The sequence below is a fragment of the Neoarius graeffei genome, chromosome 22 (genome assembly GCF_027579695.1).
Source record: "Neoarius graeffei isolate fNeoGra1 chromosome 22, fNeoGra1.pri, whole genome shotgun sequence".
NCBI classification, from domain to species: Eukaryota; Metazoa; Chordata; class Actinopteri; order Siluriformes; family Ariidae; genus Neoarius; species Neoarius graeffei.
The window spans coordinates 13,227,114-13,249,529 of NC_083590.1; the positions used below are offsets into that span (position 1 = coordinate 13,227,114).

General features: G+C 44.0%; 1 protein-coding gene across 1 annotated transcript; it reads right to left on the reverse strand.

The window, feature by feature from the left end:
• Positions 1-5,580: 5,580 nt before the first annotated feature.
• Positions 5,581-16,366, reverse strand: LOC132870656 (trafficking protein particle complex subunit 5-like). Its single transcript, XM_060904405.1, has 3 exons — positions 16,305-16,366; positions 15,874-16,154; positions 5,581-6,601 (listed from the first exon to the last, which is right to left on the reverse strand). The coding sequence occupies exons 2-3, from the start codon at positions 16,141-16,143 to the stop codon at positions 6,305-6,307; spliced, it is 567 nt and encodes a 188-aa protein (XP_060760388.1). The 5' UTR covers positions 16,144-16,154; positions 16,305-16,366; the 3' UTR covers positions 5,581-6,304.
• Between the last annotated feature and the right edge of the window lie 6,050 nt (positions 16,367-22,416).

A 22,416-nucleotide genomic window follows, 5' to 3' on the forward strand; every position in this document is an offset into this window, starting at 1 on the left:
GTGAGACCAGTTGTGATGTATGGATTGGAGACCGTACCCTTAACGAAGAAACAGGAGGCAAAGTTGGAGGTGGTGGAGTTGAGGATGTTAAGGTTTGCGATGGGAGTGACGAGGTTGGACAGGATAAGGAACGAGCACATCAGAGGGACAGCACATGTGGAGAGCTTGGGAATGAAGCTAAGAGAGATGAGTCTGGGATGGTATGGGCACATCCTGAGAAGAGATGCAGAGCATGATGGAAGGAGAATGTTGAGGATGGAGCTGCCAGGCAAACGAAAATGAGGAAGGCCAAAGAGGAGATACATGGATGTGGTGAGAGAGGACATGAAAGTGGCAGGTGTGGTAGAGAAGGATGCGGAAGACAGGGAGCAATGGAGACGAAAGATCCGCTGTGGTGACCCCTAATCAGGAGCAGCCAAAAGAAGAAGAAGATCCACAAAAGATCAAATATTACTGATAATTACACAGTTGTATGAAGATATGAAGTTTATCTTCAAGTGGAGAATGTATGTATCTATGTTTATTTATTTATTCAACACAAGAAGATACATTTCACATTTTCACTCCACTGTGTAATGTTCTTTATATTATATGGAGACTTCCACACACAAAAAATACACAAGTTCCATCCATCCATCCATTAAGCCAGTATCTCACTGGGCTGCCACAAATTGCGAACGTCATTTGCGAGAGAGTTTCAAAAGTGTCTTGAAACATTCGTGGGGCTTCTCAATTTCCTCGCATGAGTCGCAGTGTTGCTCCTTCGTCGCTGAAATTTTGAACATGTTCAAAAAATTTGCGCGACAAAATTTCTCTCAAAATAGCCGCAAATGCATCGCTGGTGTCGCAAAGCCGTCACGAACCCTTCTCAAGTCAGTTTCCATGAGACAGGAAGTGCCAGTTCTTCAGCCAGTATCTCACTGGGCTGCGACAGCCTGTGATTAGTTGGAGACACAACAATCGCGATAAAATATGTGAATATCAATTCAGTGTGATTCCAAGTGAAAATTGTCACTAATTCACATATTTTCTCGCAATTGTTGTGTCTCCAACTAGTCGCAGGCTGTTGCAGCCCAGTGAGATACTGGTTTTATCTGTCGCCGCTTATCCTGTTCTACAGGGTTGCAGGCAAGCTGGAGCCTATCCCAGCTGACTATGGGTGAGAGGTGGGGTTCACCCTGGGCAAGTCGCCAGGTCATCACAGGGCTGACATGTAGAAACAAACAACCATTCACACTCACAGTCAATTTAGAGCTACCAATTAGCCTAATCTGCATGTCTTTGGAATGTGGGGGAAACCGGAGCACCCGGAGGAAACCCACACGGACATGGGGAGAACATGCAAACTCCGCACAGAAAGGCCCTCGCCGGCCACGGGGCTCGAACCCAGACCTTCTTGCTGTGAGGCGACAGCGCTAACCACTACACCACCGTGCCGCCCCTGAAATAAATGTATTCAGATAAAAATAAATCTCTCATCAAGAAAATTATTTCCAACAAAAACACAAAATGTGCCACTATTACTGGCATCCCTGCATTTAATACTCTGTACTGTAACCCTAGCTATGTAATAGGCAAGAGGCCGAGGGCTGCGGAAATGGAGATCGGCGCCGCCCAATGCGCCACATGGCACAGGAAGGACTTTAACTTTTTAACAACCCCCTTTGCCAGTAAAACAGCACCGAGTCTCTCCAATAACATTTTATAAGGTTGGAGATACAGAGCACAGCATCTGGGCCCATTCCTCTTTACACAATCTCTCCACATCATCCAGGGTCCGAGACCTTCTCTTGTGCTCTCCCCTTTTCAGCTCAGCCCACAGGTTTTCACTGGGGTTCAGCTCAGGGGACTGAGATGGCCATGGCTGAAGGTTGATTCTGTGCTCAGCGAACCATTTTTGTGTTGATTTGGACAGCAGATCAATGTCCTGCTGGAAGGTCCAATGATGACCCAGTTTTAGTTTACTGGCAGAAGCAGCCAGATTCTGATTTAAAATGCTGGTGTTTCATGGAGTCCATGATGCCTTGTACAAGGTTTCCAGGGCCTTTGGAGGAACAAAAGCTCCAAAACATTGCAGAACTTCCACCATATTTTACAGTTGGGATCAGGTTCTTTTCATTTTAGCCATCCTTCTTTTTACACCAAACTCACCGCAAGTGTTTATTGGAAAAAAAAGAAGCTCCATTTTTCTTCCATCAGACCAGAGAACACAGTTCCAGTCAAAGTTGGAGTAGAGTTTCACAAACTTCAGGTGATTAGGTTTGTGGTTAACTGAAAGAAAAGGATTTTTTTTTTCTGGCAAACCCTCTAAATAATCTGTTGGCATGGAGATGGAGTCTGATGGTGGTTTTGGAGACTCGGAAACCCCAAGACTTTACTTTTTATTGTAATTCACCCACAGTGATCTTTGGTGATCATTATTATTATTATTATTTATTTTTTGCCTCTCTGACCCTCCTCCTCACTGTGCATGGGGCAAAATAAACTCGTCTCCTCTTCCAGGCGAGTTTGTAACAGTTCCAGTTGGTGTCCACTTTTTTATTTTTGCCCTAGCAGGACACAGGAAATGGACATTTTCAGGTGAGTAGCTTTTTTTTTAATAACCATTCCCTGACTTATGAAGGTCAACACACTTATTCATTTGGTTTGTGTGTCTCTTATCTTTCCCATGTTGATGTTGAGGGAATTTGGTCTCTGTGTTGCATCATATTTGCCCCCCAGTTAATCAGGAAATCATGGATTACAGCTTGAAAGTCCCTACACACTCCAGTCAACTCACACATGTACAATTTAAATGGGAAATGTGCTTCAGTGACATTGTGTTCACGAGAAGTTCTCGGGGTGCCAATAATAGTGGCTTTTTTTTTGTACAAAATATATTTCTTGAGGGATTTTTTAAAAAATAATTTTATTTCAATTAAAGGTTGGATTTTTCTCATTTTTTCAGTGTGAGATGAAGCAACTTCACCAAAAGGTGGATCCGTCCCCATCTTTATAAAGAGTGAACTGTACTTATAAGGTTATTATGCAGACATACTTTATATGTCCCGTTCTATAATTAAGGGTACATTTTCAAGCGTTGACTCCGTTAGTCATCGTTAACTCTGTTATGGTTCAACCGGGCAATCCATTAACAGGATTCATGATCACAGAGTTGACATTTTTTCCCACCATTTTGTGTCTTAACTCCACATGCGAACCTCAAAACCAGTGACCACACGGCATGTATAAAAAAAATAATTTAATGTATTTTAATCATATTATTGTTGATTTAAAAAAATGAGTGAGAAATTCACACCAATATCATAACAGAGTTGATGAATAATCTACTGTTGGTGTAAAATCCTCAACATTTTGTTTAAATTAACGAGAGAAGAAACAGAACATAACGTACCTCACTGCCTTTCTGAAGTTTCCTGCTAGAGGAAGTGGCCTCACTCGGTGCAGGTGTCATGCGTATTATTAAATCTTTGTGGATTATATAACAGCCAAGAGTTGACAAGAACATTGGGATGGATAAAAAATTTTTTTTTTCTTTGACTGAAATTTCACATCATACAGAAAATTGACTTTCTATGCAGTTGATTTTATAACAGTTAATAAAATAAGCCCCCAAAAACAGACTGTTAGACTGAATCACTTTCTGTTTATTGGAGTTGAATGGATGAATCAGGAGCCAAAGACAGCCAGTGATGTGGGGGGAGGGGTGGGGTCATTTAGTTAATGTTTTATGGATAAATTGGGTCTAAAATGGGGTGGCACGGTGGTGCAATGGTTAGCACTGTCACCTCACAGCAAGAAGGTTCCGAGTTCAAGCCCAGTAGCTGGCGAGGGCCTTTCTGTGGAGTTTGCATGTTCTCCCCGTGTCTGCGTGGGTTTCCTCCGGGTGCTCCGGTTTCCCCCACAGTCCAAAGACATGCAGTCGGCTAACTGGTGGCTCTAAATTGACCGTAGGTGTGAATGTGAATGGTTGTTTGTATGTGTCAGCCCTGCGATGACCTGGCGACTTGTCCAGGGTGTACCCCGCCTCTCACCCATAGTCAGCTGGGATAGGCTCCAGCTTGCCTGCGACCCTGCACAGGATAAGCGGCTACAGATAATGGATGGATGGGTCTAAAATGGACATCAAGCATCGCTATTGGTGAAAGTTTGTCACAATTTGCATTATTGTTCAATCAAAACTGATTCAATATTTGGTGGAAATAAAAGGTTTATCATAGACTACGTTCAGACTGCACCCTGAAACGACCCATATCCGATTGTTTTGCCCATATGCGACCTGTATCCGATTTGTTATTGACAATCTGAACGACACAGATCCGATTTTTTCACATGCGACCCAGGCCGCTTGGATATGTGGTCCTAAATCCGATGCATATCCGATATTTTCACATGCGACTGCAGTCTGACCGGACAGGTCGCATTCATGCAACCTACACGTCATCAACAAGAGACAAACGTCACTATTCTGCGTTGGCTAATCCCGCCTCTTTGGTGGAAAACAACAACAATTGTACAGTTTTCAGAATTTAAATAGACTTTTATAGAATTGATCAAGCTAATGGTGGATTTGGTAGGGACCTGGATGTTGATCTGTTAGCCTGATTAAATAAAACAGTTTCTATAACTGATTTATAACTTAAACCATCCTGTATTACAAGATAAGATTGTTCTGGAAATTTCCAGTAATTTGACACCTTCAGTCTCATTAGTCTGCTGCCCACATTAATCAGATTATTGTGTGAGTTCCGCCACCGCCACAAAAACCACATCGCCAGGTCTCGCCTCATCTCCATAGCAAACTGCACTGGTGTTTCTGCACCTTGAGCCAGCGCTGAGAGAAGCTGCAGAATTCAGCTGGCTATAAACAATCTAAATAAATATTTATAAAAATGTAGAAAAAGTTTATTAATATGACGAAATAAATATGTGCAAATTATTAAGCCTGAATTAAGAGTTTGGTAATACAGCGGCCGTATCCCAAATGACTGCCTACTGAAGCTCGAGTGCACTATATAGAGTTTAAAAATCCATTACTTCCTAGTAACATGTAGTGCACTTATATAGAAATTAGAGAGACATTTAGGAGTCAACCCTCGTTACCAGGCTACACATTTTCATTTCAGTTCAGAAACAAAAACACACAGGAGACCTCACACTTTAACACTAACCAGATAATTAAACAAACAAACAAACAAACAAACAAACAAACAAACAAACAAACAAAAATCATTAAACTTGAAGAGTGCGCTTTTTTTTGTTTACGTAATACGTAGATGTGCTTATTATGTGTCAATTTGCGCATGCGGGACACTTTTGAGTCGTTTTCCGTTCATATTGGAGATCGCATACAAGTCTCATATAATTGGTAATGTGAACGGCCTAACAAAAAAATCGGATTTCACAACAAATCGGATATGGGTCGTTTCAGGTTGCAGTCTGAACGTAGTGTTGGAGACGCGAAACCCACCCCGAATTTTAGAACGACCCGTATGTACTTCAGTATAAAGCAGGAGCAATTTAAACGTGCATGGAAGCAGTACACCACAAAATCACTAATAATACAACTACATAACATACTTTTTTGAACATGTTTACACTTTTATTGTCCAATAAGTCATTTCTCTTCACAATAAAGAAAACGAAAGTCACATCAGCACCAAGATGAAGCCTTACCAAAGCCTTACTCAGGTAAACAATCATAATAAACTGAACACAATACAATACAGAGCTGTGGAAAGGCAGACACAAACAGACATATCCACTGATAACTGACCCAACACCGAATAATCATACACACACACACACACACACACACACACACACACACACACACACACACACACACACACACACACACACACACACACACCATCTCTGGATGCGTTCTCCAAGTGCTCATATACTGCAGAAGTCTGAAGCAAATGAGTCAGACTTTCATCTGCAGGTAAGTTCTTGTTTGTGGTTTTAAAATCAACCACGAGAAGCAAAACAGAGTTTCTCACATATCGGCTTTTCGATCTGCAAGTACAAATTAATCTACATTCATTCTTTGAGCAGACCAAAGAAGTTCTTGGTGGCTTTAATAATTCAGGCACAGGATCTGCGTAAACTTTCACTAAACTGTTCCTTTTCCTGCATTTTTAATTTTCCAGTAATTCAAAAAAAAGTCCACTGATTTTTTTTTTTTAAACTACTAGATGTTGAAAATGACCTGAATGAAAATGACTGTAACTTCTTTAACACACACACACACACAAGTCCACTTCTTGTACAGACAGCACACGCCACTCTTCATCCCCCTCTACCTCCCGTCCAGCTGCTTGTCTCGGGCGATGACGGCTTCGTCGAATTTGATCATGAGCGTGGTGCCCTTGTGCCAGTGGGCCGTGACCTTGGCAGGGAAGCCGCTGTGAGTCAGAATGGCTTCCACTATGCCGGCGGTGAAGGCGGCGCAGTTCAGTGTGCTGTTCTCTTTCGGCACGGAGATGAACGCGTTCACCAGCGGCTCCTTCTCGATGATGTAGTACGTCTTGTCGTCATCGTTGGCCTGCTCCAGCTTGTCCGCTTCCTTACCGAACAGAGACTTCCACACGTTCACCTACAAACACAAACCGTTACCATCTAACAGATTTCTCAACATCATGTAACGACCTTTACACTCTGAAGTGCACTTTATAGACAGACGTTTTACAATCACTTTGTTTTTCCATAGATAAGTGCACTACACTCAGGCTGGATAATGTGAGGTCATAATCGTAATACTGGAATGAAATGATGTCACTTTTTTTGGGCATTTTATAGCTATCGAGATATATTTTTACAACAACTGCAAACTCTGGAAGCAGCTCTTTAAAACTGGAAAAGGTTACACGTTTTTCCTTGTCAGTGTTAAGTGTTATTAATTCTTTACGAGCAGTTGGTTAACAAACTGACAGTTGCAGTCAGAAGTTTACATACACGGACATGAACGTTAAAGTGATATTGGACTTTCAGGGATTTCTTTGGCCTGGTGTTTTCTGCAGCAGAATGATTACAAAACACAAAAAACATAACTAGTGCACAAGTTTTCTGAAATCAACACAAGGTCAAAATTATACACGCAGAATCACAAATATAAAACACCCACTTAGATTGTTAATTCAGTGGTGCTAAAAGTTACAAAATGTCTCAACTTGCCAAGACCAATGCCTCTTAACTTCATGACGCCTGACTACAGCTGGTAGCTTCTCTGAGCACAATATAACAAGGGTTTCTTTGACAGGTACAAGTTATTGGGATGTGGAGCCACTTTGTCGAGCCACTTTCCTGGAAGACGATCCGAACTGTCCCAGTCAGCTGAAAGGAAACTGGTTCAGATGGTCAGGAACCACCAAGGCACAAGCCTACCATGAACTACAAGCTGCTGGAACACCAGTGTCACTGTTTACTGCTGCTGGCCAAGAAAGCAGCCCCTGCTCCAAACTCCACACCTTCAAACTCGACTAAAGTCTACAGTTGACCACATGGAGAAAGAAACAGCTTTCTGGAGGAACATTTTATTGTCAGACGAGACAAAGATTGAGTTGTTTGGACACAAAATAAAATAAAGTGCCGTTTTGTTGTGCGTGGAAGTTTGAATTGATTAAGAGTTTATATCTCAAGCGAAGAAAACCAATCCTCCATGATGAAGTTAGTTAGATCCAAATGCAAGAGATGACTGGTTTGCGAATATTGACCCTCGTTTAGTAGCTTGATAGATAACGTGAACCAACATGATTTAGAATATAGCGCATTTTTACCTCGTCCGGGACAGAGTCCACCAGGGGGCGAGGTATTGTTTTCGGTCAGGGTTGGTTTGTTTTTTTAGTTAACGATCTTATGGGAAAATGGCTGGATCAATCTTGGGCATTGCTCTCAAATAGAACCTCTAACTTTTTAAAATTCATCCATCAAAGTCACCAAAAAGGTCAAAATCGTTTTTGTTGTGTCTACTGCCTCATATAGAGGCGCTAACCACTATGTCATCGTGCTGTAAGAATGTAACAATCACACACTGCGCATGCACGTGTTCCAATTAAAATGGCCGGTGAGTGTATACAATTCAGTTGACTATTCAAAATAAACGGACTAGATTAAAGAACTCACTTTCAGACGTGTTTATGCTTATTACAGAGAGAAAGTGCGTTCCACTGAGCTCTAGCGCCGGGCCATTTCCAGGAAATAAGAGTTTGGGTCATGGCGACAGCGTGTGTATGTCAGCCTTGGTTCGGAAGTTTCAATTTTGAAAACTGTAAGAGGTAAGAGTAGAATAATATAAAGTACAGACACTTGGTATATTTTACTTCTATGATTTTTAAACTGTTCATTTTTGGATTAAGCTTAATTTTTGTTCTACTGCCTCAGAGTAAATATATATGCTATATTTACTGTATGGACATGGGATCAGAAAACTATTTTATTTATAAGCAGTAGCCACATGGATCCATAGGGGACCTATTGATTTTTTTTTTACGATATCTTCCTTCATGGGGCGGCACGGTGGTGTAGTGGTTAGCGCTGTCGCCTCACAGCAAGAAGGTCCGGGTTCGAGCCCCGTGGCCGGCGAGGGCCTTTCTGTGCGGAGTCTGCATGTTCTCCCCGTGTCCGCGTGGGTTTCCTCCGGGTGCTCCGGTTTCCCCCACAGTCCAAAGACATGCAGGTTAGGTTAACTGGTGACTCTAAATTGACCGTAGGTGTGAATGCGAGTATGAATGGTTGTCTGTGTCTATGTGTCAGCCCTGTGATGACCTGGCGACTTGTCCAGGGTGTACCCCGCCTTTCGCCCGTAGTCAGCTGGGATAGGCTCCAGCTTGCCTGCAACCCTGTAGAACAGGATAAAGCAGCTAGAGATAATGAGATGAGATGAGATCTTCCTTCATATTCATCATAAGTGCTACCGGGCGAGGTTTGTTTTGTCTGGTGACACTTGTTTTGTTCAACAAAGGAAAGTAATATTTCAGTGATTTTTAGAAAATGCTTAAATCTTTTTCAGTGTACAAACTTTTGACTGGTACGGTGTATATACTACTAATCACTGATACTGTAGAAATCACTTAAGGATTTATTACTACCTACTCCTGATCTATAACATGTTCATTCACACAAGAAACTCACTTTCATCCGTTTGCACATCACACTGCAAACATTTGCATTACTGCTGCTATTGATCATTTGCACTACTGCTCATATACACCTCATAAGTTACTCTTCTAGCACCTTCTCCGTTACAGATATCGTACTGTATTTAGACTACTGCTATTTTGTACATTGATTTTAGAGTGTATTTTTACCTATATTATATAAATATTGCTTTTCTTAATATAAATATTTATCTGATTTTACAAGTAAGGTGAGAGAGAAACGGCATTTCGATTCTCCTATATGTCCTGGATATATAGTGAATTGACAATAAAAAAAAATCTTTGAATCCTGAATTTTGCACTTTAAAAATCTACCGCTTCCCTTGGTTCATTCCACACATCTTGTATGCACAGTCTATGGACTAGTGTCTTGTTTTGTATCTAATAAAAAGGGGGCACGGTGGTGTAGTGGTTAGCACAGTCGCCTCACAGTAAGAAGGTTCTGGGTTCGAGCCCAGTGGCCAGCGGGGACCTTTCTGTGTGAAGTTTGCATGTTGTCTGCGTGGGTTTCCCCCACAGTCCAAAGACATGTGGTTAGGTTAATATGGGACGGCCTTGGGCTGAGGTGCCCTTGAACGAGGCATCAAACTCCCAACTGCTCTCCAGGTGCTGTTAACATGGCTGCCCACTGCTCTGGGTGTGTGTGTGCGCTCATGTGTGTGTTCCAGGGGCGTAGCTGGGGTCCTGGGGTGCCCATGACATCCCCCCCCTTTGTCAGACCATACATTTTTTCAATAGCCACATAAGAATATTAGAAAAGTGCCCACTGTAATTTTTCTAACATTTTAAAACTCCGCCTCATTAGGGTTTCTATAACCTTTTATGGACTTCCTGTGGTTTGGGTGCAAAAACCCAGTTCTGCGCAAGCGCAACACGATCGCACTAGAAAGCATGGTCAAGCTGCCAGTGTAGCTGGAGTCTTTTTAGTTGCGAATTACGAGTATTTCCTCGTGTTAATAATTCATCATGCCAAAACAAGTGAAACGTTCCTCCTTCTTTCGACGTGAAGAATTTATTATATATTTTTTTTCCATCAAAGTTGCATTTTGTGGCTTTGAAGCTAAGGGGGGGGGCGGCACGGTGGTGTAGTGGTTAGCCCTGTCGCCTCACAGCAAGAAGGTCCTGGGTTCGAGCCCTGGGGCCGGCGAGGGCCTTTCTGTGTGGAGTCTGCATGTTCTCCCCGTGTCCGCGTGGGTTTCCTCCGGGTGCTCCGGTTTCCCCCACAGTCCAAAGACATGCAGGTTAGGTTAACTGGTGACTCTAAATTGAGCGTAGGTGTGAATGTGAGTGTGAATGGTTGTCTGTGTCTATGTGTCAGCCCTGTGATGACCTGGCGACTTGTCCAGGGTGTACCCCGCCTTTCGCCCGTAGTCAGCTGGGATAGGCTCCAGCTTGCCTGCGACCCTGTAGAAGGATAAAGCGGCTACAGATAATGAGATGAGATGAGATGAAGCTACGGGTAGTAGCTCAGTGGGCTGCGACAGCCTGCGACTAGTTGGAGACCCAACAATTGCAATAAAATATGCGAATTAGCAACAATTTTCAATTGGAATCACACTGAATTGATATTCGCATATTTTACCGCAATTGTTTGTCTCTCCAACTAGTCGCAGGCTGTCGCAGCCCGGCTTTCCCTCAGCAGGCAGGGAAGTAGAGGAAGCCTCACGGAAACTGACTTGAGAAGGGTTCGTGATGGCTTTGCGACACCAGCGACGCATTTGCGGCTATTTTGAGAGAAATCGTGTCACGCAAATTTTTTGAACACGTTCAAAATTTCAGTGATGAAGGAGCGACACTTTGCGACTCATGCGAGGAACTTGAGAAGCCCCACGAACGTTTCAAGACACTTTTGAAACTCTCTCGTGAATGACGTTTGCAATTTGTCACAGCCCAGTGAGATACTGGCTTTAGTTTTAGTGTGCTGTTTCTAGAACACGGCATCAAGAAAACGTGGAAGAAACAGCAATAATGGAAGAGCCGGTTTCTGGGTTCGAAGGTTCTGGGTTCGAACCCAGCGGCCGGCGAGGGCCTTTCTGTGCGGAGTTTGCATGTTCTCCCTGTGTCTGCGTGGGTTTCCCCACAGTCCAAAGACATGCAGTTAGGTTAATATGGGACGGCCTTGGGCTGAGGTGCCCTTGAGCGAGGCAGACATGTCAACCTATACGGATTGTCCAGAAACTATACGGATTTTAGCTCATTTCAAGGGCGTACGGGCGTATAAACAAAGTCTTACGGATTTTCAGTATTTTCTGACCTAAATCTATTTTGTGTATCTTACTTGAACATCGTCAGCTGATTGTCGCAAAAACATACAAAAGCTCGATTTATAGACAAAGAACAGCGTGTATGCAGGGGCAGATAACCCAGACTATGTGAAACCGGATGTTTATTCCTCAAGCCTCGTGCAGTATCGCGACTGCGAGACTTCGCTCGTTCCGGTCATGCGCACGATCTGCATTTAAACGTGCCAAACGGTCATTGTTCGAACGATTTTCTCATTGTGCAGAGCGACATTGTTTACACCTGAGAGATTTTGAATAGCGTCTGCTGAGTGAAAGAATGGGAACACCGAGAAAGAAAATGAGATACGGCGGGCGGCATCTTCCTGAATGGAAGGAGACATTTAATGGCATCATTGTTCAGGTGAAAAATGAGGAGTACGTGCACTGCACAGTTTGTGTGAGAGATATAAAAGTTGCAGCATCTGGAGTTTACAACGTGAGGGAACACATGAGGTCCAAACTACATCAGCGAAATTTGCACCAGAAACAGAATCAGCCGCAAATGACGATGTTTGCAAAGCCTAAGACTGATGATCAACCAACAAGTGTAATAAGAGCAGAAGTTACGATCTGTAATTTTATTGCTCAGCACAATTTGCCGCTAGCCGTTGCGGACCACCTGACAGAACTGTTGCCGCGAATTTGCACGGACAGTACGATTGCGAAATCTATCAGCTGTAGGCGCACCAAAACAACGCAAATAATCAAAAAGAGCTTGGCCCCCGAAGCTACACTACCGATCATCCAGCACTGCCGGACGTAGCCATTTTCCTTGATGATCGACGAATCCAATGACAAAAAGACGGACAAGCGACTGGCCGTTTTGGTGCGGATCTTCGACGTAAACAGAGGGGCGAAGTCAAGAATCATAGACATGCCCGTGTGCAATATCGGCACGGGCGAGGCGATTTTCAACATGCTGGACGAAGTTCTCAGGCAATTTATATTTACTTACACTACCGTTCAAAAGTTTGGGGTCACCCAGACAATTTTGTGTTTTCCATGAAAAGTCACACTTTTATTTACCACCATAAGTTGTAAAATGAATAGAAAATATAGTCGAGACATTTTTCTGGCCGTTTTGAGCCTTTAATCGACCCCACAAATGTGATGCTCCAGAAACTCAATCTGCTCAAAGGAAGGTCAGTTTTATAGCTTCTCTAAAGAGATCAACTGTTTTCAGCTGTGCTAACATGATTGTACAAGGGTTTTCTAATCATCCATTAGCCTTCTGAGGCAATGAGCAAACACATTGTACCATTAGAACACTGGAGTGAGAGTTGCTGGAAATGGGCCTCTATACACCTATGGAGATATTGCACCAAAAACCTAGTCTGGCTAACGCAACTTCAAAGCTCTGTGAGCACTGGTCTGGTAAAGATATTAAGCCCAACTGTTTCCCAAAGCGCATGGTTGACCCGCCGCCCTGAAATGCCTCAGTTTGCTACTGGTCGAAGCCAGAAAAGGCTGTGACGAAGCTTAAACCAATCACATCACTCTTTCCTCTGATGTATGTGACTTGACGGAAACTGCTTGAGTAACAGGAAGGAGGAGGAGGAGAATAAATACCTCCAGGGCTGCTCTTTGCTCCGTTTTCAATGAGAACTTCCCGTTGAATGCTTTCAATACAGCATCCAGGGTTTTTTCTAGAAAAATTTAGTATGAGGGCGCTCACCATGGCGAGGGAGCGAAGCGGGGGGGATGGTGCTGGTTGTCCCCCCCGCCGTGCAAAGCCTTTGAAAAATGCTACAATGGGACATTCTGAGGCTATCTGAGAGGGAAATTGTAATAAATTGTCTGTCAACATTGAAAAAGAAAGAAGTAATCTTCTTCTGCCCTGGACAGTCTTTGGCTTTCTTCCGTTTCGTGCTGCGGGATGACATCTTTAAATGCCCAAGTGTCAACAAAAACAACTCGCGAACTACTTCTGTCAAAAGCTCCCGCGCCGGTGGGTGAAAGGTCATTCAGTCTCGAGAAATCTCGCTCTACAAGTCAGCTGACCTTGTATGTAACCCATGTCAAATCCCGCGAGAGCAGCAGCAACAAGTAAACAACTAAACAACATGGCGCCTCAGTCTGGAAAACGCCAATTCGGATTGTTTTTGCACCGTCTGGCGGTGTATCTACTATGATTGGAATATTTTTGGAGCAATTATAACGTATTTGATGATCAGACACATTGTCACGTGGTGTTGCTGGGATGTTTTCACGGAGTCGGTAAGGGGGCGCACGCCGAGAGTAAGAGGGCGCAGCGCCCCTGTTCCCCCGTTTAGACGAAAGCCTGGCATCTACCGCTGTGTCAAAGGCTTGCCGCTGCTCCATGTTCGTAATGTTTCTAGTGAATGAAGCGCTTCCGGCATAGATTCTGTAAACAATCTATGGCTTCCGGTCGCAGTTCTACTACGTCACTGCCTTGAACACGCCTCTACCCAGGGCCGTTGGAGATGCTCAAAGTTGATTGGCTCCCGATTTTTCGGGAGCTTGGAAGAGGTGGAGATAGCTTGCCTTGCCAGACTAACAGGCCCCCGTGTTGCACCACACTTAGGCCGAATCCCATTTCACCCCTTGGACCAACCCCTTGGCCCTTCCCCTCCATTTTGCGCGTTCACGTGAAGGGGTAGGGGTATCCCAATCCCAGTTAACGCGGAGGGGTAGGGGAAGGGGTAGGGCTTCTGTACCCCTCCAAACGGAGATTTTCCTGGAGCTGACTCCGAACGAAGGGGTTTGAGTGATTTCCCACAATGCCATGCGGATTTCAGCGAGATTTCATGCGGATTTCAGAAAGATGGCGGTTCCCGCGGCGAAAGATTGTCATAAATGTATTTTCTCCATTATTTACGTGTTTTAAGTTGTTATTCAGAGGAAACACGCCGCTTGATTCGCTTTCGAGCTGAGAATGAGCAGCGATTTCTGAAATCCAAGCTGCTGCTAAAAAGCTTTGGGAGTGAGTATTGTTTTCGGTTGCTTAACTGCGTACGTTTTGTTCTGTTATTCTCGCTTTTATTGTTTACATGAGTGTTCTGACACCTCATTCTGTCGGATGTGGTGCACGAAGCGCCAAAGATATCCCATTCAGTGGTGTTAGTTAACAAATCACACCCTGCCAGCAGAGATTTCTGGTTCTGCCTCTGGCTCTGACTGTAGCGGCTGGTCGCAGCCAATGACGCATTTGGTCGCGTTTTGCTAACGTAAACGCTGACGGAGGTACGCGATGACGTATGCGATCGTTGAAGGGCTATCCCAATACGTAAGGGTTGAATTTCAAGCCCTATCCCTTGTAGCTCAGTTTCAAGGGGAAGGGCCAAGGGGAAGGGGGAGGGGTAGAAATTAGAATTGGGATTGGGCCTTAAGGGCCCCATACACGTTCAAAAAAGTCGTCAAAATTTTGTATCAAAATTTTGATACAAAGTTTGATCGTGTGTAGGGTGTTTTGATGTCAAAAATTTGATGTAAAAATTTTGAACCCAAATTTTGACATATCAAATCACTTTGATATTTTTTGAAGAGTCGTCAAATTATTGATGCGTGTGTGGGGGGCTTGATGGACAAGCGTTCACTTGGTGGTATAGATGAACGCATCACAGTGTCTTCTTTCAATATCAATGGCTTGACAAGGTCCAATAATTCATCGAAGGATGGGGCATCCATCCTAAGGAAATTACAGAAGTCCTCTGGTTCTTTGAGACGAAGTTCTCTGAGGAGGTTGACGTGACCGTACGTTCGCCGTTTCAAAAACCAGTCTTTCGACCATTTCCGTCGATGCCGAGGCGGTTCATTGTACAAAGCGAACACAAGTGCTACGGCCACTGCTGCGTCCATGTCAAAGTTTTTGACAATACTGAATTTTTGATAGAAAAAACATTGAATCATATGTGGACATTTTACATCAAAATTGTGTATCAAAATTTTGATATCAAAATTTTGATACAAAATTTTGACGACTTTTTTGAACGTGTATGGGGCCCTTTAGGATGGGTGGGCCCAGGCTACCAAAAACCAGACATTTGCAGCTAGAATAGTCATTTACCACATTAGCAATGTATAGAGTGCATTTCTGATTAGTTTAAAGTGATCTTCATTGAAAAGAACAGTGCTTTTCTTTCAAAAATAAGGACATTTCAAAGTGGCCCCAAACTTTTGAACGGTAGTGTACTTTCTAAGACTTGTTGACCAATACAATTGTTACTGTGTATATAATTTTCATGTCATTTTTCATCATTTTGGATTTAATGCAATGTGCAACATATCACAGTTTAATAGTTATTGCTGAAACATGTGGAGGTAAGATTATTTTATGCATGGTTATGTTAGAAGTTACTAAGGATTTTGTTATAGAAAGTAAGGATTTTGAGACCCTGTAGTGCAGGTGACGCCTATTTGGGGTTGATGTGTATGAGAGAGAGAGAGAGAGAGAGATGAAAAAGCCGTGCCTTGATGAAGAGCAGGATGTTGAGCACTTTGGTCTCCCTCTTGCCGTTCTTCTCCCGCAGCACCAGCAGGTCCAGCAGGGCCGCTCCCACCCCCCGGCCCAGGTCCGCCAGCCGCGCCTGCAGCTCGGACACGGAGTAGACGCGGCTCTGGCAGTACTGCACCATCTCCGAGAAGAGCAGCGCGAAGGCGCTCAGGCTCACCTCCGTCCGGGGCCGCGACAGGGAGCGCTCCAGCACCGCAGACTTCCCTTTGGTGAAGCGGATGTCCATGTTCCTGTCCCCTGGAAAACAACAACCAGCAGAGTGTTACTGATAAACCCCGCGGATTAAAATCATTAATAATATTTTACAACAATATCAACTTATTTAAATAGACTATTAATTAAATAAAATTATTCCATTTACTGGCTGAATATTCAAAACCAACACACCTCTTCACTGCAACAACTTCCGGGTTTCTTTTTCTTCGGATTGGTTTGGAGTCAAGACTGCTATGTCACTGCCACCTAGCGGACTGGAGAATTGGTACATCTCATTATCTCTAGCCGCTTTATCCTGTTCTACAGGGTCACAGGCAAGCTGGAGCCTATCCCAGCTGACTACGGGCGAAAGGCGGGGTACACCCTGGACAAGTCGCCAGGTCATCACAGGGCTGACACATAGACACAGACAACCATTCACACTCACATTCACACCTACGGTCAATTTAGAGTCACCAGTTAACCTAACCTGCATGTCTTTGGACTGTGGGGGAAACCGGAGCACCCGGAGGAAACCCACGCGGACACGGGGAGAACATGCAAACTCCGCACAGAAAGGCCCTCGCCGGCCACGGGGCTCGAACCCAGACCTTCTTGCTGTGAGGCGACGGCGCTAACCACGACACCACCGTGACGCCGGATTGGTACAATAACCATTAATTTGATTTGATTTGAGCTTCTTTTATGGACACGCCCACTCGAAGTGATTTGGTGTCCTATAAGGATTAGAACTACTAGTTCACATATTGGGCGGCACGGTGGTGTAGTGGTTAGCGCTGTCGCCTCACAGCAAGAAGGTCCAGGTGGGTTCGAGCCCCGGGGCCGGAGAGGGCCTTTCTGTGTGGAGTTTGCATGTTCTCCCCTTGTCCACGTGGGTTTCCTCCGGGTGCTCCGGTTTCCCCCACAGTCCAAAGACATGCAGGTTAGGTTAACTGGTGACTCTAAATTGACTGTAGGTGTGAATGTGAGTGTGAATGGTTGTCTCTGTCTATTGCCGCTTTTCCACTATCAACGCGGCTGAGTTGGGCTGAGCCGTGCCGTGCTCAGTCGGGCTGAGTGGGGTGGGGCTGTTGGAGTTGCATTTCGACTACAACCGCGCTGAACCGTGCTGGCTGGAAGTGGGTGGACACATTGGGTGGAGTTAGCGAAAGTGGGTGGACGTCACGTGATGTCGTTAGGCGGCGCAAACAGTGACATCAGTGATCTTTTAAGCAGTAGTCTCACGACCCGGATAGTAAACAATAAACATGGAGTCGTTAGTGTTGCTGGTCTTGGTGCTGTGGCTTGTTGTCACCGACAACGCCAACAGATACTGGCAAGAGCGTATAGATGAGCGCATAAGAGGCACATAAGAGGCGCATAAGGCTTCAGAAATTCTCGTAATTCGTAATTATTCTTCTTCCGGGTTTACGGTGTTTACAGATCCCAGCGCGCTCGCGGGGCGTGTGTGGGCATGTGAGGACACTCCTCCTCACCAATCAGTGCACAGGGGAGTGTCTCCTCACGCCCCTAGCTCCACTCGGCTCGGTTTGGCTCGCTTCAGCCCTACTCCAAAACCGTGCGAGTTTTGGGTGCTAAGCAGGGCTGAAGCGAGCTGAGTCGTGCTGCTCTAAGGTAGTCGAAACGCGAGCCGTGTCGGGCTGAAGTGAGCTGAAGTGAGCTGAAAAAGGGTAGTGGAAAAGCGCCATAAGTGTCAGCCCTGTGATGACCTGGTGACTTGTCCAGGGTGTACCCCGCCTTTCACCCATAGTCAGCTGGTATAGGCTCCAGCTTGCCTGCGACCCTGTAGAACAGGATAAAGCGGCTACAGATAATGAGATGAGATGAGTTCACATATTGTGACCAGGAGCTAAAGGAGGGGCGGGGCTAAAGGGCATGGGTGGGGCCATTGCCCCTTGGGCCTTAGGCCCTCCCCCTAGCCGTACAGGGCTTTCAGGCCCTCCCAATAAGTGTGCCTTATGCGATTTCATTGGAAATTCCTTGAAACCTACAAGTTTTCGCATGATTACAGACTAGTTGACCTATATAGCTCTCATTTTTGGTACACATTCTTATCATGGTTAAAAAAAATAAAATAAAAAACCTGTGATCCTTTTCACAGTTCCTTTTCATTTTTCATTTGAGGAATTTGCAAAAAAACTGCAATGCATGATGGGTATTCTCTAAAGGCTGCCTAACGTCCTCATCCGTCTGACAACATACAACAAGACTAGGAAGGTGCATGCCTGGTTATGGTTGTCGGTTGTTGTCCGATGCAGAGCATTATTTTCGGGTGAATGTGTTCTATGCATGCCTTGATGTAATCATTCAGCAGCTGTCACAAAGGTTTGTCAGTTTAAATCGGACTGCTCATTTGTTTGAGGCTATTCATCCAAATACGCTCCGGCATGCCAAGGACGAGGAGCTATACGAAGTGGCCCGTCGACTGTGTGATCACTATAGTCAGGATATTGACTAGTGTCATTTAGGGCTTGTTTCAAGGAGCAGATAGCGAGACGCACATCTGTGCTTAGCCTGGCCAGGTTGCTGGTAGTAAATCATCCAGCAGTAACTTCTACATTTATTGAGGTGTGCATGGCCTTCTTGCTTTTTCTCACTCTCCCCATCTCAGTTGCGACAGCAGAGCACTCTTTCTCCAAATTAAAATTGATAAATTATCTCAGGGTGGCACGGTGGTGTAGTGGTTAGCGCTGTCGCCTCACAGCAAGAAGGTCCTGGGTTCGAGCCCCGGGGCCGGCGAGGGCCTTTCTGTGTGGAGTTTGCATGTTCTCCCCGTGTCCGCGTGGGTTTCCTCCGGGTGCTCCGGTTTCCCCCACAGTCCAAAGACATGCAGGTTAGGTTAACTGGTGACTCTAAATTGACCGTAGGTGTGAATGTGAGTGTGAATGGTTGTCTGTGTCTATGTGTCAGCCCTGTGATGACCTGGCGACTTGTCCAGGGTGTACCCTGCCTTTCGCCCGTAGTCAGCTGGGATAGGCTCCAGCTTGCCTGCGACCCTGTAGAAGGATAAAGCGGCTTGAGATAATGAGATGAGATGAGAAATTATCTCAGGAGCGCAGTGGGTCAAGAGAGACTCTGTGGATTGGCCATTTTATCAACTGAGAATGAGCGAGCAAGAGCTCTTAACATCCCTCAAATAGTCGACGACTTTGTAGAGTGCAAGGCACGTCGAATGCCTTTTTAATGACGAACGCAAGTTTCCGTGTCGGCTTTGTAGTTGAAGACGTGCTTACACAATGAGGGTGTATCATTCATGATTGCTGGATTTTTGTTGTTGTTTAGTGTCTATTTGGAACATAATAAAAAATGAATGGAAGGCTATGTACCTGTAGGCCTATAAAAAAAAATAAATAATAATAATAATAATAATAAAAACTTTGAGCAAGTTCTGTTCTAATATAGCCTGATTATATGCCGCAGGCCTTCTGTTTGTTTGCAATTTCGTCATGGCTAGGTCCAAAGGCTATGTTCTTAAAAACTGCTTTTTGTTAGATATAGCCTGAGTAGGCCGATATGCCGCAAGCCTTCTAATTTGTTTGTTTGCAATTTCGCCATGGGGAGGGGGGCTGATTGGTGTTTTGCCGCGGGGCCTTGTGTGCAGTTGTTCCGCCACTGATTGTGACCAAGTGCGCACACACACACACACACACACACACACACACATTAAATACGAGTTTCTTTTTTTTCTTTCCAAAATTAAATTATTTCTTTTTCAATAATAAACTTATAAATGTCATTATAAAATTCTTTATGTAAAAGTACATTTTTAATATTAATTTCTAATTGTTTATCTTTTTAAAAAATAATTTGTCATGAAAGTTTGGATATTTGATATAATCTAGAAGCAGGTGTCTGACATTTTCTTTTACACCACAAGTTGTACATTGATTGGAGGTTAGCATAGCAGGGTTTTTTTTAGCATAGCGTTTTAATTTTACAACCAATGTAGATACATTACATTATTTGCACATTACCATGATATCTAAGGCATAATTAACAAAATTTACAATTAAAAAATATATATAATTAAAGTTCATTATCTATAAGTGGGGGCGGCACGGTGGTGTAGTGGTTAGCACTGTCGCCTCACAGCAAGAAGGTCCTGGGTTCGAGCCCAGCAGCCGGCGAGGGCCTTTCTGTGTGGAGTTTGCATGTTCTCCCCGTGTCCGCGTGGGTTTCTTCTGGGTGTTCTGGTTTGCCCCACAGTCCAAAGACATGCAGGTTAGGCTAACTGGTGACTCTAAATTGACCGTAGGTGTGAATGTGAGTGGTGAGTGTGAATGGTTGTCTGTGTCTATGTGTCAGCCCTGTGATGACCTGGCGACTTGTCCAGGGTGAACCCCGCCTCTCACCCATTGTCAGCTGGGATAGACTCCAGCTTGCGTGTGACCCTGTAGAACAGGATAAGTGGTTACAGATAATGGATGGATGGATACATTCAGGAAGATTACTGCAGTATCTATTTATTTGACCAAATAGAAAATACATAGACAATTCATGCACAACAGAGAAGAAAACAAAGTGTACATTACAACATGACAGAACAATTCTGGTTTCCACAGAGATGGAGACAGGGTCAGGGTCCACAAAAGTAATGTCATTTCCTGCTGCCCGGAGGCATGTGGACCCTCATATACTGTTCCAGATCAGCAATTAAAAAAGATAAACAAATACATTCAATTGCACAGAATGAAAAATGAAATGAAACTAGACTAATCATGTAAATAATGGATGGAACAGAGAGTTACACGTAAATATTACAAATTAACTATTTAGAAACAGATTGATACCAATCCGTAGCTATAGTTACAAATTATGAATAATCAATCAATCAATCAATCAATCATCTAATAATAATAAAATTAAACAAGTCCTAAATTAATTACAATTTACGACATAATTATAACAAAACAATAAATTATTCTAATACTCCATTTATTGGAAAATATTTCTATACAAATTAATATTTCCAAAACATTTTGACATAAATTTCAAGAAAACCTAAATAACATCAGGCGATATCTGTTTATAACAGTATCAAACAAAATAGGATCAATATAATAATTCAGTAGTATAAAAAGCCAATGTGTATTACAGTAAATGAGGTGTGAGATATTAGTGTGAGCACTGAGGAATAATCTATAAGTTACTGAAGTCTATCAGGATCGATTCATGTGTGATGTGAATTATGTGACCAATAAATACCGTTAAGACATGACGGTGAGAATGAAGTGAAAATGGAAAAGAACATGAGAAAACAATCCTGTTTCAACAACTGTCCTAAACTCAAAGGAAGAAGATATATATGAAAGAGAAAGATACAGTGTAGAAGAGAAAAACTGAAATAATCTCCCTAAAAATAATTATAGCAGTAAAAGAGTCGTTCAAAATAAAAATATCAGAGACTGAACTGGAAAAGGAAAAAACAATAATAGTGAAGCAGAGCGATATAAAGGTATGTAAGGAATGTGGGTAAAGTTAAGAAAATAAGAGGCGGTAATGAAAGGGGAAAAAGTCAGGAAATAATTTTCTTGGGGTGAATTTGATTGAATATGACGCTTTAACGGCGGCACGGTGGTGTAGTGGTTAGCACTGTCGCCTCACAGCAAGAAGGTCCGGGTTCGAGCCCCGTGGCCAGCGAGGGCCTTTCTGTGCGGAGTTTGCATGTTCTCCCCGTGTCTGTGTGGGTTTCCTCCGGGTGCTCCGGTTTCCCCCACAGTCCAAAGACATGCAGGTTAGGTTAACTGGTGACTCTAAATTGACCGTAGGTGTGAATGTGAGTGTGAATGGTTGTGTGTGTCTACGTGTCAGCCCTGTGATAACCTGGCAACTTGTCCAGGGTGTACCCCGCCTTTCGCCCGTAGTCAGCTGGGATAGGCTCCAGCTTGCCTGCGACCCCCCCATATACACGTGATGTGCATGGTAATATGGCTTCCAGATGGCGTCACTCGTCTCTACAGCGCGGATTGGACAATAAGCTCTCCGGATAGTTTACGTATACATCAGTGCTGCCCCCTAGTGGACTGGAGTATAGGTACAGACCCATTAGTTTAGTCTACTTTTATTAGTTTATTTGATTCGAAGCAGGCGGCACGGTGGTGTAGTGGTTAGTGCTGTCGCCTCACAGCAAGAAGGTCCTGGGTTCGAGCCCCAGGGCCGGCGAGGGCCTTTCTGTGTGGAGTTTGCATGTTCTCCCCGTGTCCGCGTGGGTTTCCTCCGGGTGCTCCGGTTTCCCCCACAGTCCAAAGACATGCAGGTTAGGTTAACTGGTGACTCTAAATTG